General features: G+C 34.7%; 2 protein-coding genes across 2 annotated transcripts in view; one reads left to right on the top strand and one right to left on the bottom strand.

The window, feature by feature from the left end:
• LOC111506196 (uncharacterized) overlaps positions 1–10,712 on the bottom strand; it is a 28,657-nt gene extending 17,945 nt beyond the window's left edge. The window contains exons 1-6 of the mRNA XM_074186773.1: positions 10,594–10,712; positions 10,497–10,538; positions 8,369–8,608; positions 6,203–6,223; positions 2,451–2,483; positions 1,073–1,218 (exon numbers count right to left, since the gene is read on the bottom strand). Coding sequence (XP_074042874.1) covers positions 1,073–1,218; positions 2,451–2,483; positions 6,203–6,223; positions 8,369–8,608; positions 10,497–10,538; positions 10,594–10,600 — 489 coding nt within the window. The 5' untranslated portion in view covers positions 10,601–10,712. The remainder of the gene's footprint in view (positions 1–1,072; positions 1,219–2,450; positions 2,484–6,202; positions 6,224–8,368; positions 8,609–10,496; positions 10,539–10,593) is intronic.
• Positions 1–17,353, top strand: part of LOC111502093 (neuroligin-1) — a 476,486-nt gene that overhangs the window by 220,405 nt on the left and 238,728 nt on the right. The gene's annotated exons all lie outside the window — the stretch shown is intronic.

Below are 17,353 nucleotides of genomic sequence, written 5' to 3'. Positions count from 1 at the left end.
TTTCCAATTTGTCATTGATGCTGCGTTATTTTTATGATAGATATACTTCATTCAAGATTTTTTCATTTTCTCAAGTTCAAGAATCATTTCAGAAAGGTTTCTATTGGTAATTTCAACAGAACACTTCTAAAAAAATGAATTTTTGACGACGGGAAACAGATTGGAAATGAATAGTGAACATATTGAAGGAAAGTGTGTTTGTTTTTGTTGGAGGTGATTGACAATGTTTCATGATGAATTTCACTAGTTCGGACTTCCATTGTCTACTATATAAAATGATTTAAAATCCCTGAAACAACTAAAAAAGAAGAATTGAAAATGAATAGCTGAAAATAACAATTATATTAACCAAAATAAACCTGAATCGAAATAATAGTGAAATAAAATACAAGTGAGAATAGAACAATTGAATAAATCAAAATGAAGAAATGAAAAAGAAAATAAAAATAAAAAGTCACGGAAGTTTGCCATTTTTCGTTTGATGAAGGATTTTGCTTAATATAATTGTTATTTCCAGCTATTCATTTTTAATTCTTATTTTTAAGTTGTTTTAGGGATTTCAAATCATTTTATATATTAGACAATGGAAATTTGAACTAGTGAGAATCTACATGTAACTCTGACGTTATAGGCAGCGCACACCAAAACAGTCCTCAGGGAGCAAGAATTATTCCCAGTTTCCTAATGATTATCGTTATATTATGACCAGAATTACACAAAACCTCCGTAAGTTGTAGCCTATATGTTATTCTTGTTATTCTGATGTATAAACTGTATTTATGTAAAGTTTCATCTGAATCCGTTCAATCGTTTAGGCGTGAAAGGGTCACAAACATTCAAACATATATTTATCTAGCCTTACAAACTTTCACATTTATAATATTGGTATAGAGGTATAGATTTTTTGACTTCTGGTTTCAATGGTGTATCTTAGGTTCGAAATAGGGAATAGGTAATAGAAGTACTATTTGAGGTTGATAGTTTTTTATTCGTGACTCACTTATATATTTTCAATTAGTATTCACTTATTGTGAATCGATTGGATTTTTTCAGGTGGCAATGCAACTTCTTAAGCACACTTCACTGTCGGATCAACCCATCGTTTTCCTTCAGGACAAGTGAAATGAATTGCAGAACCTTTGCTGCATTCATAAAATTTAGTGGAATCGAAGGGGTCTGCAAAGTAAGTTCCATCTTGTACCCCTGTGCAGTCGATAACTGAAAAACATAAATGAATTGATTGAATAATGTTAATATCAATACTATGAGAATTAAACAGGGACAAAAACTTATTGTAGCGAGCGACTGTTTCTCACCACTACTTATTCACATTCCCTCGTAACTTGAACAGATACCCATGGAATGGGTTTGAAGGGAGGGTCAGATTTTCCTACGTCGCATGAGATATAGTAGTGATAATACCAGGGTGGTCCCAAAAGTATCCGAGCTGACCTAGAGATAGCGCTAGTTGTTTGAAAAATATCACGGTAGTAGAAGGTACACTACTGTATTAGTAGCCCAGAGCGATCTGGATGCATTGAAAATTGTAGCCAAAAATACTCTGGAACATGTGCTGAAGTGGTCGAAAAACAATAATCTGAATTTAAATACATCAAAGACTAATGCTATGTTAATTACTCTACGTGAGCAGAAACTGAACTGCAGACTTTTTGATGGTACCCCCAGTGAAATAGAAATGTCAACATCGGTTGAAATGCCAAGCAGCGTCCGATCTAGAGAGGGGCAAACCGAGCAATTGTCCGGGGCGGCAAAAATAGGTTAAAATTATACCATCTACGGAATAACGCATGGGTAAAAAGCGGCGAATATTATTTTGCTCAGTTGTCGATGATATTGTCAGTAATAGGAACAAACCAAAGATTATTCTTTATCAATTCGACTTGGTAAAGTTACTTTCTGCTGGATAATGTTGAATTTGTTGAATTTGAGAGCAGTTCATGACATTGATGAAGAAGGTTATTTTGAGAGGGGATTAGGTGTTTTCATCCCCTTAGAAAATTGCAGGTATACTTTAAGATACTCTCTGGTATACATCTTGAAAATATCATGGCCCATTGATGAGTCCAAATGAAACCGTAGCAACTACGATAATCTGGAACATCGAAGAAGGTTGGGAGAAGTTCATTAACATTTTCTGCAACTCGATAGTTCACAACATCAGAAAATATTCACATATAAGGAAGTACACAATGGTCCATGTGATGTATGTTCGACTTGCTACATCACGAAGTTAAGGACTATTCACATACAAAATGAATTTCCCCTGAACTTAACCTCATGAGAGCCTTATTCTCAATTTATATAATGCTAGCGTGTTTCAACCGAGTTGAATGTATGTGTAATGTGAACAAGTATATAATTTTTTTCATTTCCATGATATACTTTTGTAGAAATCAGTGATGGTATGACTAATATAATAAAATGTTTACCTGGGCCTGGTCCTGATGTGGTGTATGGTCGTCCTGGAAAAGTAAATTCACATGATATTTCAATCAAGACTTTCGAAATATACATGGCAGACGTAAATAGTTTTTTCCACATTGCTTACTTTTGAACGAAACCAGATATCAAGGTTGGACAAAATTCACGTAAAAATGAATCAATTTTAGTGACAATACTGTTACATTACTCGTCGTCAAGAGGGTGCTACTGATGTTTTTATTGAAAAAAAAGTAATTGATGCTTTCTTCATCACGTATTCGAATTCTCTATATGATACTTTCCTGATTCCGAAAATCAGCTCAGTCAATCCTGAGTAATAAGCAGTTCCATATCTGTTTTAGGAATCTGCAAACGAACAAAAATATCATTATTCTTCCTCAAATCTGAGTTTTGGAGTGAACTGCTGTCATGTAACATACATCTGAGGTTTCACAAATCGCCTCAAGATATCTGAAAGTGACTCAGCAGGTTATTCTGAAGAAGAGCACATCTGCCTATCCACTGGTTCAGATAATTGTCATCTAACTAGTTTCAACCAGTCTCATCTCGCTGAACCGTGTCATCGATTGAAAACTCATTTGGGTCTGTCAATTATCCAAACGGGTAGACAAACAGACCTGGTCCCTGAGAAGAGCCCACTAGATTACCTGATTTGACACCTTCAAGTTTTTTTGAGGAGATACATGAATCTGAAGTGTATGGTACATAAAAACAGTTCATTTTCAGAATTCGTTGATGGAAAAAGAGGTGCCTACATCGAAATTTCCCACAGAAAATTCTATAATGTAGAAAATGAACTTGTATACAGAGGAAGTATTGTTGGAGAGCGGTAAGTTGCTATTTTGGAATGAATGAATGAGTTTTGAGTATATTTCCTTCGGAAAGTATGACATTTATGGTTTGTTCGCAGATTCCTGAAAGGAACAGAGAACTGTTACTCAATCATGAACGCTTTATTCGATTTCCACAGATGGATAAAAAACTAAAATGCATGTCTTATGAGGGAGGGACGTTTCCTGCTTGTTGAAAAATTGCCCGCGTTCATCCCATTTCCAGAAAGGACAAGAAAAATCTTCCAAATAGATGTAGACCAGCTGCTTTGCTATCAGTGATATGAAAAGTCATGAAGAAAGTCGTTAACCACCATATCCTTAATTATTTGGAAGGTTTCAACATCTTGAGCGATCATCAATATGGCTTTTGGAGACAAAGATCCACAGGCGACATTCTATCGTATGTCATCCGTATTTGGAGTAACGCAATCGAGAAACATGGAGAATCCAGTGCTGTTGCGCTTGATATTCCTATGGCTTTGACGGTGTTAGGCATGAGGGTTTGCTAGACAAACTTCCATGCTATGGCATGTTGGTGTATGGCACTTCAGCTTCCTGAAAAAACGTTCCCTGCAAGTGGCCATCGGTGGATATCTTTCGAATACTTTCATCATCAACACTGGTGTTCCCTAAGGATCCATTTCGCCTTCAAACCTTTTTTTATTGTATCTCAACGACTTATTGGGAAAAAATAAGAAACCATTATACTGCTTTGCTGACGACAGCACACTTGTTTCGACATTCCATTTGTATTTCAGGACACCGGCTACAGAGACCAATCTTCACCAGCAGCAGGAGGTTGCATATCCTAATGAGGATTTAGAAGTGATTTCGAATTGGGGTGGGAAACTAACCAGGTTCAATTCAATGCCAATGGATATAATAATGTCAGGTCAGACAATCCCGCTTTCTGCTTCGATAAGTTTGTGGGGGTTGAAATGGACAACAATATGTCTTGGCACAATCATGTAGCTGGAATTGTAAAGACTGCTTCTCAAAAGCCTGTAACACTGTTCCGAACCAGAAAACTGTACACACCTCAGCAACTTTTGATGCTTTATAAAGCTTTGATCAGACCTTCTTTAGAGTATTGTTCTCAAGTATGGAGCTCTGCCCCTAAACATACCCTGAAGTTGCTACAGACGGCTCAAAAACCAAAGAAGGCTCAGGATGTGGAGTGTACTCCAGGTCACTGAGCCTACGGATCAAGTGCGGAATGGGACGAAATACCGGCGTGGTACAAACAGAACTGGCTGGTATCTCAATCGCCACAAAAGAAATAACCAAGAAAGGAATTTCTGACAAAAACATAACAATCTGCACTGATAGCAGACAAACACTATTAGCCTTGAATAGACAGCGTGTTACCTCAAGGCTAGTACTAGAGTCCCACCAAGATTTAGCCAAAGCCTCGGTAGATGATAACATTATCCTGAAGTGGATTAATGGGCACGACAGGAGTAGAAGTAATCCCATTGCTGACCCTTTAGCTGAGGAAGAGGCTGGACTGAGAATTTCAGGACCCAGTGGCACCCACGGCCTGATGACTTCAACAATTGAAATCCTGAAAACCTGAAAACAACAGGATAGACGATGACCTAGGAGGACAACTCCTCGGGAGGATGCACAATGGGTCACATGTGGCCTAAGTTCAAGTGATTTGGCAAATTTGATTCCACCAAGAGCGGTAGATACATATCAGAAATACGCGTCAGAATGTGGCTGATCATCGTTTTGGGGTTCAAATTAGTACACTTCGAACTTCACCGTTCAAGAACTCTCTTATCTGGAGAACCGCGTGAGAGTGCCTTTAGGATTTTCCTATATAGCCTATCAAAACGAAATGTCACAGGACCTTTCCTTTTCATTCCTCCTTCCCCTCGACGATGAGTGATGCAACATTATTAATTTTTTATCGGAAAGTTCCCCCTCTTCAACGAGCTTTTTTCAAAATTGTTTGAATATTATTATTTTTTGAGTTATAAACGAAAAACTAAATACCATTTTTCCTAAATCTTATTTTGTTAATAACAATTGCAATTTTTCACTTGCACCAAAATCCTTCAAAAACATTTTTCTAGAGGTGAATTCAAATGAGCTATCGCTCATATGTTTAGGACCTTTATCTATATTTTCCATGTTTTTGAACTTGTTGATTAGACTAACAGGGAATTTTGAGATTCGTTAATTTTTAGAAAATTTATTATTATTATTTTTTTTTGAAGTGCCTCCAATGCTCCTGTCAAATATCCCAACGGAAGGTTTCAAGCGAAATGATATATTTGCCAAATTTCATAGTTTTTGACAAGGAATGTTGAAACTTTCAAATATGTCTCAGAATTTAAAAAAAAATCATAAGGAAGACAGTTGCTTCATGAGTTCCATACATCAAATAGACAGGATGTTCACGACATTATAACATATATAAAAATTTGGTTCAAACTATACGTGAAATTTTAATGTCTACAAATGAAGCGAAGAAGAATAAAAACTATCAATTTTGTAGACCATGATTATTTCTACCTCGCAATGTTAAATTGGTTTTTTGAAATTTCCAAGAGACACTTCAATATCCTATTTCAAATTTTATGAATATTTGTAAAAAAACTTCCAAAGATAGATTTGAAATGTTGATTTCTTCTTCCAGATAAATTTCAGGTTTGAATTTGTGAATTGAGATCATTTCTCGATTGAAAATCACCCATTTCATATGAAACAAAAAATGAAGTGAATCTAAATATCTGAAGTTTTATGTGTGTGTGATATTTCAAATAATATTCAGTATATCATTTATCATCACTGACATCTTTTTATCATAACAATTTCCACCTGGAAGTCTCAAGTTACTGATAAAAATGAAGTTTCAATGCTCTTAAATATATTTCAAAGTAAGTATTGATACGTACCTGTCGAAGACCAAACGTAAGCTGCAAAAAAATGATTTCAATCAGTAAACACTTTTTTTGAAAACTTCACGTTCAATGAAAATATTCGGAACTATATATGATGGTTCAGAATTTTTCAAACAATTCATTCTAATTTCTATTGGAAAAAATAGTGTTTCCAACTGATAATTCATAAATTCATATATAAACTGTCTAAAGCGATATGGAATTTAATTTTTTTTTAATTTTTGTTGAAAATGGACTAAATGATCATATAGAGGGGATGACGTAGTGTATATTGTGACTTTTGATACTTTAAAGTATTTTCAGAGTATGGGATAAAATGAGATTTTTTTTCCTCAGAAATTTCCAGTATTATTACAATTATAGGTAAAAAATACAGTTTGAAGGTTTTCGAGGAAAAGTAGTTCTGAATTTCTCAATATTTAACTAAAAAACTGTTTTGCATGCCGTTATGCTCAACGGAAAATTCACAAAAAAAAAAATTATTAGCTTTATATTTTTTGTGGAAGATATGAAGAAATTTGTTATTTCTTTTTCATTCAAGGTTTCCTATAATAATCAATTGGCTAGAAAAATATATTTTTTTGAATCGAACTTTTCGTCTGAAGCAACTAATTTCAATCGAAAAGGTTAGAGTCTGACTCAAACGTCCAACAACTTCTTCTTAATTAAATACAGGTAATTGATGAATTTTGAGTAATAATAATAATAATAATGATGATACTTCATTACCTTTTACACAAATATTACATTGTATGGATAAATAAAATGCAGAAAAGCAATTATTTATCAAAAAACGTTTCAAATTCGACTTGAATATTTTTATTCTTCCGCAATTTTTTATGTCATCTGGTGAGTTGTTGAAAATTTCCAAACTAAGTATACTTGGGGAATTCTTTCCAACCTCATATTTGGCAAATGGAATATGAAACAAGGAACATTGTCTTGTTTTCCTAGAGTGATAATTAAAATTCATTAGGAAGTTATTTTTGTTTTCAAATATATAATACACAACTCAAAGATGAACAGGTTGAAATTTTGTATTTTATGAAGAGTTCTTTACAATTTTGTTCTGAAGAGACTCCTGCTATACATCTGATAATTTTTACTGCGCTTTAAAGACTTCGTCAGCTAGCGCAGATGTTCCCCAGAAACAAAGACCGTATCTCAGTTTTGATTCGGCTAAAGCGTGATATAATTGTATTAGTTGGTGTTCATTCATTACAGTTTTAAGGTTTTTCAGTTTGTAACTTTCTGAATTCAGGTGAGAGATAATAAGTCCACAATGCTCATTGAAATTTAAATGTTCATTCACATAAAGGCCTGAAAATTTTGTGTCTTGTTTTCTCGAAATATTTGTATCATTTGAGGGCAGTGGTAAATATAGATTACATTTTTTTTGTCTGTTATGAAAACGAATGGAATTGGTCTTTTCCACATTGAGCTGCAAGTAATTATCAACGAACCATTCATTTATGTTATTCATAAGAATATTGCATTGTTCGTTAAGAATTGTTTCTTCTCTATTGGAAACAACTATAGATGTATCATCTGCATACAAAGTGTACGACGCTCCATCATAACTATTTGGAAAATCGTTTATGTAGCAAAGAAATGGTATGGGCCCCAAGATGGAACCTTGAGGAACACCTATATTGATTTGGTTTTCATCAGAATTGAAGTGTTCAATGGAGTTTCCATCTTGATATCGTAGACTGACATATTGCATCCTATTTCTCAAAAATGATTGTAACCACCTCAAAGGAGCATCCCGAACTCCATATCTAGATAACTTTGTTATGAGAAAGTCGTGATTTATAAGTTAACTTTCATGCAGTGTTGTTGATATTTGAGAAATGAAAATGTTTCTTGAGTAATTGGATATAAAATGTTGTTTTGAAAGTAGTTCTGGTTTTGAGAAAAGACCTTAGCATTCTATTTATATTTCATTAGATAAAATATAAGAAATTTCCGAAAAAATTAGGAAAGAAACAAATACAGCTATTGAATTTCACTTTTTGTCATTCAGTTCATGACCCAAGTAATGTAACTGACACACGAAGTTCACTGTTACAAATGAACAACCCGATTTTACTAGACATTCTTCATCAAAAAAAAATTGTTAAGTTTTTCTTCTGTTAGCAAAAACTGAAATATACTTACAGCAATCTACATTATAGTAATAGTCGCAAACGTGGAGTTTGATGTTCCAAAAAAGATCATCGGGACAGTCTTGCAGAACTTTTTTTCCATCTGTGCATTCGTAGAATTTGGAGCAATCATAGTAGTAAGGAAGGTAGGTAGATTGTGATTGGTTACCAGGTGGTGGACAATCAGGATCTAAGGTGCTGACTTCATAGTTGACAGTAGATCCGCCATTCTCGGGCAATGGGCTCGAAAGGGCTGAAAAAAATTTGAAGGGGATTCGTCAATACATATTTCATCGTAGAGAAAACATTATTTGACAATGTTTCTTCATACGCGTTTCGCGAACCACGTTGGCACCATCAGGAGATGATGAAGACTGAATAACACATAATAATATTATGTTCGTGATCATATTTTAGTTCCTAGTTAATGCAATCGATGACATAGAAAACAAAACAGATGTTCAAGACACATTTGCTGAGAAACAGGGAAGAACATATCGATTTTCAACTTGAGGGGCCATCTTCCTATTTATTACAAATGGGTGAATTACTATATAGGTGTAACATATTATAAATGAGTTAATTTTTTAAGGAATTCATACAGGTACGGCAGTTTACTCTGTATATTACTGACTATCTGTATCTGATATTTACTCCGTTTGATTTTGTTTTACTTTGTTGTTGTTAGATAGATAGATAGATGAATATACTTTATTGTCCAAGAATAAATTCTCATTGACAAAGTGTGATGAAAAAGGTAAATATATTTATATATAAAATTATAAATGAGTGAAACAGCAAACTGAAAAGTATGTAAAACATATTTGTCAAAAAAACAAACCTTGCATGTTCATTATGAATGCAATTGTATCACAATTTAATTCACACGTACGAGTACACATTTTAATGTGAAATAAAACAAGAACAAGAATAATGATGAAAACGTGATCGTTAATACATAATATTGTTAAGCTTATCTTGGTGGAACACTGAGAATATTTACAATTTGTCATCATAATATTCCTGCAGGCTTTCAAGAGCACTATATTTTTCACCGACTCACTGACACGTCTCTGCCCTATTATATCCCTAACTACCTGTGGTAAATGGTTGAACATTTTTTCCCTTCGTACATGTTAGAGTGTTTTGTTAGAGTCAATCTGGGTATTGGCAGATGAATATTATTACTACTGTTCTGTCTTGTGTTGTGAATTCAATGTTATATCTTTTATGAATCAGGCAAACAACTTCGAGAATGAAGATGCTAAATAGAGGGAGAATTCGGTATTTGAAGAAAAGTTGTCTACAACTATCCTTATGATTTGCCCCACATAAAAACCGCAAAGATCTCTTTTGCAACACGAAGACCTGATTCAATAGTTGTTTACTACAGAATCCCAAAAATGCAATGCCATACTTTAGATGAGACTTTACTAGGGCAAAGTAAGTCGATCTAGCAGTGAATATATCAAGTTCATTGTAGATAATTCTGCCAGCAAATGATCCTGAAGGCAATTTTGTGCATAAAGATGTGATATGTTTTTTAAATTTCAACTCATTGTCAATATGCAGACCAAGAAATTCAGTACAAGTCGTTTCTTCTATCTTCCTACCATCTAATAGCAAGTTGTCATAGCTAAATTTGATTGTCACAATTTTGGTCTGGTCTACGTTGGTTGAAGAAGAGTAAATTAGAATCACACCACTGTTTGACTTTTTCTAAATGTAATATCATTTGCTTTGAATTTTTAGTGTATTTTTCATGCCATAACAATGTGGTATCATCGTCAAAAATTGTGAATGACCCTTCAATATCGACTGTAGCAAGATCTTTGATGTATAATAGGAATAAAATGGGCCCTAGAACAGATCTATGAGGCACCCCGCAATCTATAGCCGAAATGTCCGAATACACATCATTGACTTTCGTCTGCTGTGATCTACCTTTTAGGTACGATTAACATTCAAGCATATTTTTTCCAAAAATGAGAAGATTGCATCATTAGTGTCTTTAGAGCTTTGGAGACCGGATTGACATTCATTCAATATTTTTCCATTTGATAAAAATTTCAACAATCTTTTCTTTACTAGCTTTTCGATTTATTTCGAGATAGTTGAATAGTATATTGAAAAATACTTACCAATATCGACTGCCCCAATCACAAAAGCGGCAAAGATGATATCTGTAAAAAATTCGAATGAGCAAACTTTGATCTCGCTTCTTCTTTTCCTACTCACATTTCATGTTTCTAGATTGCTCTTACTGAATACAATTGAAAACTGTTAAATATTGCGATTTGCGCTCATATATATATATATTCATTTGAAAAAAAATAGAATGTTATCATACTTCGAGTGATCCTTTATCTCTCATATGATACTTGATCGTGGGAATGAAAATCTATCTCTAGATGGATTTAGAACTCGCCATATGGAATTTTTTTGATCCATGAATCATATGTACACGCACATGCAGTTTTATAGTAAAAAATCTTGAGGAAGTTAATAAAAACAGAACAACAGTACGGATTCAGGTAGGAAAAGTCGACAAAGAATGCTATCTCTGACTCTGACATCAGAAATTTACAAATCTCTGGATTTATCAAAACCTGCATTATGTATCTTTGTTCACCTATCGAAAGCGTTCGATAATGTTTGCCTCCTCGGGAAATTAGAAAACATCGGCATACGGGGCAGAGCATATGAACTGTTCTATTCCTACCTGAATATTCGAAGACAAACAGTTGGCATTGATGGAAAAAAAGTAGTCCAATTACGATTACTTTCAGAGTTCCGCAAGGTACGGTCTTGGATCCATACTATTCATACTCTTCATTATCTATATAAATAGTTCATTAAAAAACATTCTCAGTTTTGCTGAAGACACAGCAATCTTTTATAATGCAGAGACATGGCAAGACATCAAAATGAAATCAGAAAGAGATTTCAAAAACATCATGAAACGGTTTAAATATAACAAATTGACCTTGAACGTGAAAAAAACAAAATATCTACCATTCACCTCTTCTGCCAACAAACTACAGGACATAGGTCCATTAATTATCAATTAAATTTATTGATTTTCATTTTTTTTTCACCGAAGTGTGCGCTGGTCAGGCCCTATCCCCCGAAGCCCCGATACATTCGGGAGGGCGCGCCAGCATAATCAACTAATGACCACTCCCCACACCATGGGGTAAGTGATCATTAGGTCCTGAGCAAGCACAGTGAGCCACGAATGACAGCCTTCTGCATATGTGCGGCATCTGTGCGGCATCTGCATCTGTGCACTAAGGACTTCAATAAGTAGAACAACCATCTTGACAGAGTGATCTGGATAGAGTCTGAAGTTCAAAGAGAAAATCTTGATATTTTATCCGTTTTTCCTCCTCTTTTCTGACGATATTCGTCTCGCCAGGAGCTGATAACTCCACGACAAATATAGTTTTGGTCTGGTGGTCGAGAAGGATTACATTAGGCTTATTAGCTTGTATGAGCCTAAGGGTGGGGAACGAATAGTTCCAATAAATTCGGCACTCCTCGTTCCCCACAACGGATTCAGTATCCCCCGGAGCGTAGGGCAACACCGGTGTCTTGTCGATACCGTAAGAGTGCCGTAGATGGTAATAAAGCACTCTTAGGGCCGCGTTATGTCGATGGATATAGGCCGAGACCGCATATGCTGGACATGCTGATAGCAAGTGCATTAGGGTTTCGGGCGCCTCGCGGCAGGCCCTGCACCTTGTGTCAGGAACCTTTATACCCATCACGCGACTGCGGTAGACTAGGGTGTTGAAGACATCATCCTGGTAAGCCATGATGAACACCTCAGTTTCCGACTTCAGCCCACTCGACCTGAGAAAAGCGAACGTTGGGCGCTTTGATAAGCCTCCAATGTTATCGAAGAAGACTCCATGCATTGGCGTATCCTTGTGTCTCCGCAGAAGTGAGGTAATCTCTGCGGCTTTCATCTGAGCTTTTTGCTGAACAGGTTCCAACTCGGTGATAGAGTTGGAACCTGTTCAGAGTCGAAAACTATACCGAGTTAATCAGCTGCTTGGGCAGCCCCATATCGAGTATTGTTTTTTGGTGTATTACAATTTTTTGCTGCAATATAACAAGCAGAAGTAACAACGTATACAAAATGCTTGCATGCGATTCGTATTGTTAAAAATGAAGGAGCTGAATGTGAGGTACAGAGTCCAATATTTGATAAAAATGTTTTTGTTCAAGTTGCTTCAAACTAAAACAACTAGTTATTTATGTAGTTTATCAAACAGGTATTCTGACATACATATATGGTCAATTTGATAATTAACCCATTCAACATGTATAAATGTATTTTTATGCATAATAAAAGATTATGTTTTTTTTAATTATTATTCTGGCATCGACTGCTGAGGTCATTAGCCACGATATTGTTATTATAGTGGGTGGTGGCTTTCCCAAATCCAATAATTCCCCAGGTCTGAAATTCTTCAAAACATCAATTGAAACGATGAAGGTAACAAATCCAGCAGATTCAATCTGACTGGTGATATAACCACTTCAGCCAGAAGCCATCTACAATCAGCAATTATCATTCTCAATTTTATTTTTATCAAGCCATTTGAATTGAATGGAACATCTTTCAAATTCTTTGAAATCACAAATAGAAACCATGTTCTACACTTCATCTAATCGATTGATACTCATTTTTCTAGGTCATCCTTCTCGCAACGGAAAACGCTTTAGATAAATTCGCTGGAAAGATGATGTCTACAATGTTATGAGAGGCACGGTGAACTATATTTCGATTGAAGAACAGAAAAAAATATCACAATATTCACAAATTTTGTTATAGTTCGTGCACATTACATAGATTGGTACCTTAAGCATAAGTAACGTATTCCAAAAACACTTTATTGTGAGATTTTCACTAAATTGTTTTACAAAAACGTGTTGAAAGACACGCCAGATGAAGCCATTGTATGGCGAAACACGTGTTGCGTTTTTGTAAAACAATTTAGTGAAAATCTCACAATAAAGTGTTTTTGGAATACGTTAGTTATGGATTTTCATCAAGTATCGGCCGATTCCATCATATATCTTAAGCATAAGGTTAATTTGCGCCCGTTTACACATTGAAGTGCAGCTTTTTCGAGATGTTTGCCGGGGTACATATATGTTGATGTAAGATAATAATTCACAGGAATCAATTTCATCGTCCAAAATATTGTACAGAAATATTAAGGAAGTCTGCGCCCTGCGTTTTTCTAAGGATATAAAGTCAAATATTTGTAATAAAGAAACATGATTTTGGCCTCTAGTTGGGTATACTCCATCAATTTTAAAGCTCAAAAATTTCAGAATTTTTTTTTTGTGCCTTCTCCACGATAAAAATATATTGTCCATATATGGGATGCCATATTAGAGATCCATATTCTAGTTTTGATCGAACAAAACAGAAATACATTTTTATTAGAGCAGGCAAATTTATGAAATTTGTACAATTTCTTACAATAAATCCGTAGGCACGATATGCTGCGTTTACTGTACGACTAAGGTGTATGTTAAAGGTGAGCTGCGCATCAAAATAAATTCCCAGATCTTTCATCTCGTCGGTACGCTGCAGTTCTACATCATCTATTGAGTACCCATAGTGAAGACTATGACTTTTCCTAGTAAATTTCATTGCTTTACATTTGGATATTCACTGGGAGTTTATTTTTGATACAAAACCTATGAAAAATATTCAACTGGATCAGCAAATAACTGCAATCATTAAAACAAGTGACATGAGCCTCTTGCATTCGAAAGATGTACACAGGTCATTTATGTACAGCAAGAATCACAGTGGGCCTAAATTAGATCCCTGTGGTACACTTCCGATTTGTAACCATTGTATTGAACAAACTGTTTACGGTGGACTGAATGTGGTTCCATGAGTGCTATATACATTTTGGGAAAACCTGCGTTCGAGAGCTTGTGTAATAAAAGTGTGTGATTTATTCTGTCGGAAGCTTTCGAGAAATCTGTATACACCACATCCACCTGACCCCTATTATCTAGTGATTCGCACAGAAATTGACTGAATATCGATAGATTACTAATTGTCGAACGAGAATTCATGAATCCATGTTGATAGACAGAAATTATATGTCTCGTTGACAAGTAGATGCGGTTGTACAAACTTATCTCGAATAATTTGGCTCCAATATTCAAGAGAGATATTGGCCTATCATTGTCAATCAGATTCTTTGCTTCTGACTTGTGTACAGGACACACCTCAGCCACTTTCCAAATATCGGGAAATATGGAAAATCTTATCTGGTCCAGTTGTGGATTTATTTTTTAATTTTTTTGCTGCCTCAAAGATTTCACGTTCACTTATAGGTTAAGAAGTTATATCTACAGATATATTGTGACTGGGACTAAGATCCACAATCTTTTCGTTGATTTCATTAGATTGGTATGCAGTTTTGCAAAAGTTACTGAACGTATTTAACTATAGTTTCAGGATTATCATGAACTTCTTCCGCATATTTCATGATACTTGGAATTCTAGATGTATTATTTTTCCGATGAACAAATGTCCAAAAAAAGTTTGGGTCAACTCTCAACTGATTCTGAGCATTTTCTAAATAATTTTGATATGATTCTTTTCTTTTTTGTTCAAACTTGAGTCTCAAACGTTTAAATTCCTTTATTTCTAGTTTTTTTGTACTTATTGTGTACTTTGGCCTTTTCTTTGACAATTCGTATGATATCACTCGTATACCATACAGGGTAGGTGTGTCTGAAGTGTTCAAGTGTAGGAACATGATCATCAAGCAGTGTATGCAGTTTATCATAGAAACTTCCGAATATCATCTAAGAAACTCCAATCAGTTAACAAGATGGCGTTATACAGTGATGGAAAATCTGCCTTACTGAAATTATAAGCTCCTTGGTTGTGATTTATGTCCATTTTGTTTTTTGTTTATACACATTTGTTTATGCACGGAGGTTGTCTAATCTCGAGGTCCAAGTCGATGACTTTTTCTAACATTTGTGGCCGTATATCGGCAATAAGGGTGTAGATTAGCGATTGCACATTTTCCCGCAGAAAATAGTCTAGCGGCGTTAAATAGCACGATATTGGGGCCAATTCACGGATTGGAAACGTGAAACTATGCGGTTATTGAACATTTCCTTCAATACATCAATTGTAGCACGAGCTATGTGACATTAATAACACTTCTTATCAAAATGGACACTTTGTACTCGTGATGTTTTGCGTCTTTTTCATGAAAAATCGGTCTGAAGAAAAAGTGATCAAAAGAACCCTAGTTCTTCATATTTGGAAATTTGTTGCATTCCAAATTCATCGTTACCCGTTTTTATCAAGTAATTTGAATTGAATCAAAGTTTTTCAATTATCTGATAATTCTCGGTGCAAAAACATGTATATCATTTTATCTTATCAATTTGAACTAATTCTTCTAGGTAATTTTCAGAGTATTAAAAGCGGCTGATTTTGATCGATTCGCCGAAAAAATATCTTGAATGATATACGAAGAAAGATTGAAGTGTTTTCAATTTGACGAGGACGCTAAGCTATAATTATAATAATAACAATATTGTTTATTAAATCCTTCAAGATCACAAAATGATATAGCATACGTCACATGGAAAATGAAATACAAACACATATGCACAAACACACATTTACATATATGTGACATACAAACATACAGATAGAATATTTCACAGAGCATATTCCATTATCAACTCTTATATTATCAGTCCTCATATTTACTCAAATATTCTGCTGTACTGTAATAGCAACCGTTAATCAAGAACTCTTTCTGTTTGACTTTGAAAATAATAATGTTTTTTTCATTTCTCATATTTACAGGAAGATTATTGAAAAATTTTGCACCTGCGAAAGATGGACACTCTTCAAAAAACAATGTATAGTGTTTTTGAAGCCTTATCAAAATACCATGTCTCGTTGGGAACGAATGAATTTCAGAGTTTCGATGGTGATCCTGTGAATATTTCTTGAATACTAGTATGCACTTGTAAATATATATACAAGGTCCACACATAATTCCATTTTCAACAAAAGTTTTTTTGCAAGACTATCGGCACTCTTATTCGAATATTAGTTGTATAATCCTTTTCTGGGACACAAAAATTCTATAGAGCTTGGAGGAGCAACCCCACACAGCGATATTATATGAGATGTGACAGTATAAAAGGGCAAAATAAACATTTAGGAGCTGTTTTCTGTTGAATACCGATCTCAGTTGTCTAATAGCATAGTCAATCAAACGACAATATGTTGAGCTTTTCTTGAAGTTCTTCGGAGCTATCAGCATCAATTGCTAAAGTTGTATCATCCGCATATAAGACAATACAATTTGTGCTTATATAATTCGGCATATCATTGATATATAGTAAAAAAATTAGTGGTCCCAAAATAGAGCCTTGAAGAACTCCTAGGTCTATGCCATACGATTGAGAGTAACAGTTATCAATTTTAACATGTATTTTCCGTCGAGTATGACCTGAGCCACTGTAGAGAGATACCTCTGAAACCCATTGCATATAGTTTACTGCAAACAATATCGGGGTCTTTGATGTCAAAAGCTTTTGATAGATCAAAGAAAAGAGCACTAACATACTTTCCTTCATCAAGTGAGTCATAAACATACTTAAAAAAAGTATAAAAAGCACTTTCCGTTGAGAATACTAGCCGATCTGAGAATACTAGCATTTTATTATAGATACACCTTTCGACTATTTTACACAGTACTGTTGGTACTGTTACAGGTCTATGGTTCTCAATTATAGTTTCATACAATATATATTTTCAATATTATTCAAGGATCACTAATGGATTCTAGAAATTTCCTTAAAGTGGAACACTGTGGGTAGCAATTCAAAAAATATTATTGTAATGAGAAAACAAACCAAGGAAAATACACGGTGGATAATTCACAAGATATTTTTTAGCAGAGTTGGGGTTACG

The sequence above is a fragment of the Leptinotarsa decemlineata genome, unplaced genomic scaffold (genome assembly GCF_025532065.1).
Source record: "Leptinotarsa decemlineata unplaced genomic scaffold, Ldec_3_MD MMD2_P_RNA_scaffold_5, whole genome shotgun sequence".
Classification (NCBI taxonomy): Eukaryota; Metazoa; Arthropoda; class Insecta; order Coleoptera; family Chrysomelidae; genus Leptinotarsa; species Leptinotarsa decemlineata.
Note: the sequence above shows the minus strand (reverse complement) of the source record. Positions and strands in the feature narration are given on the sequence as shown.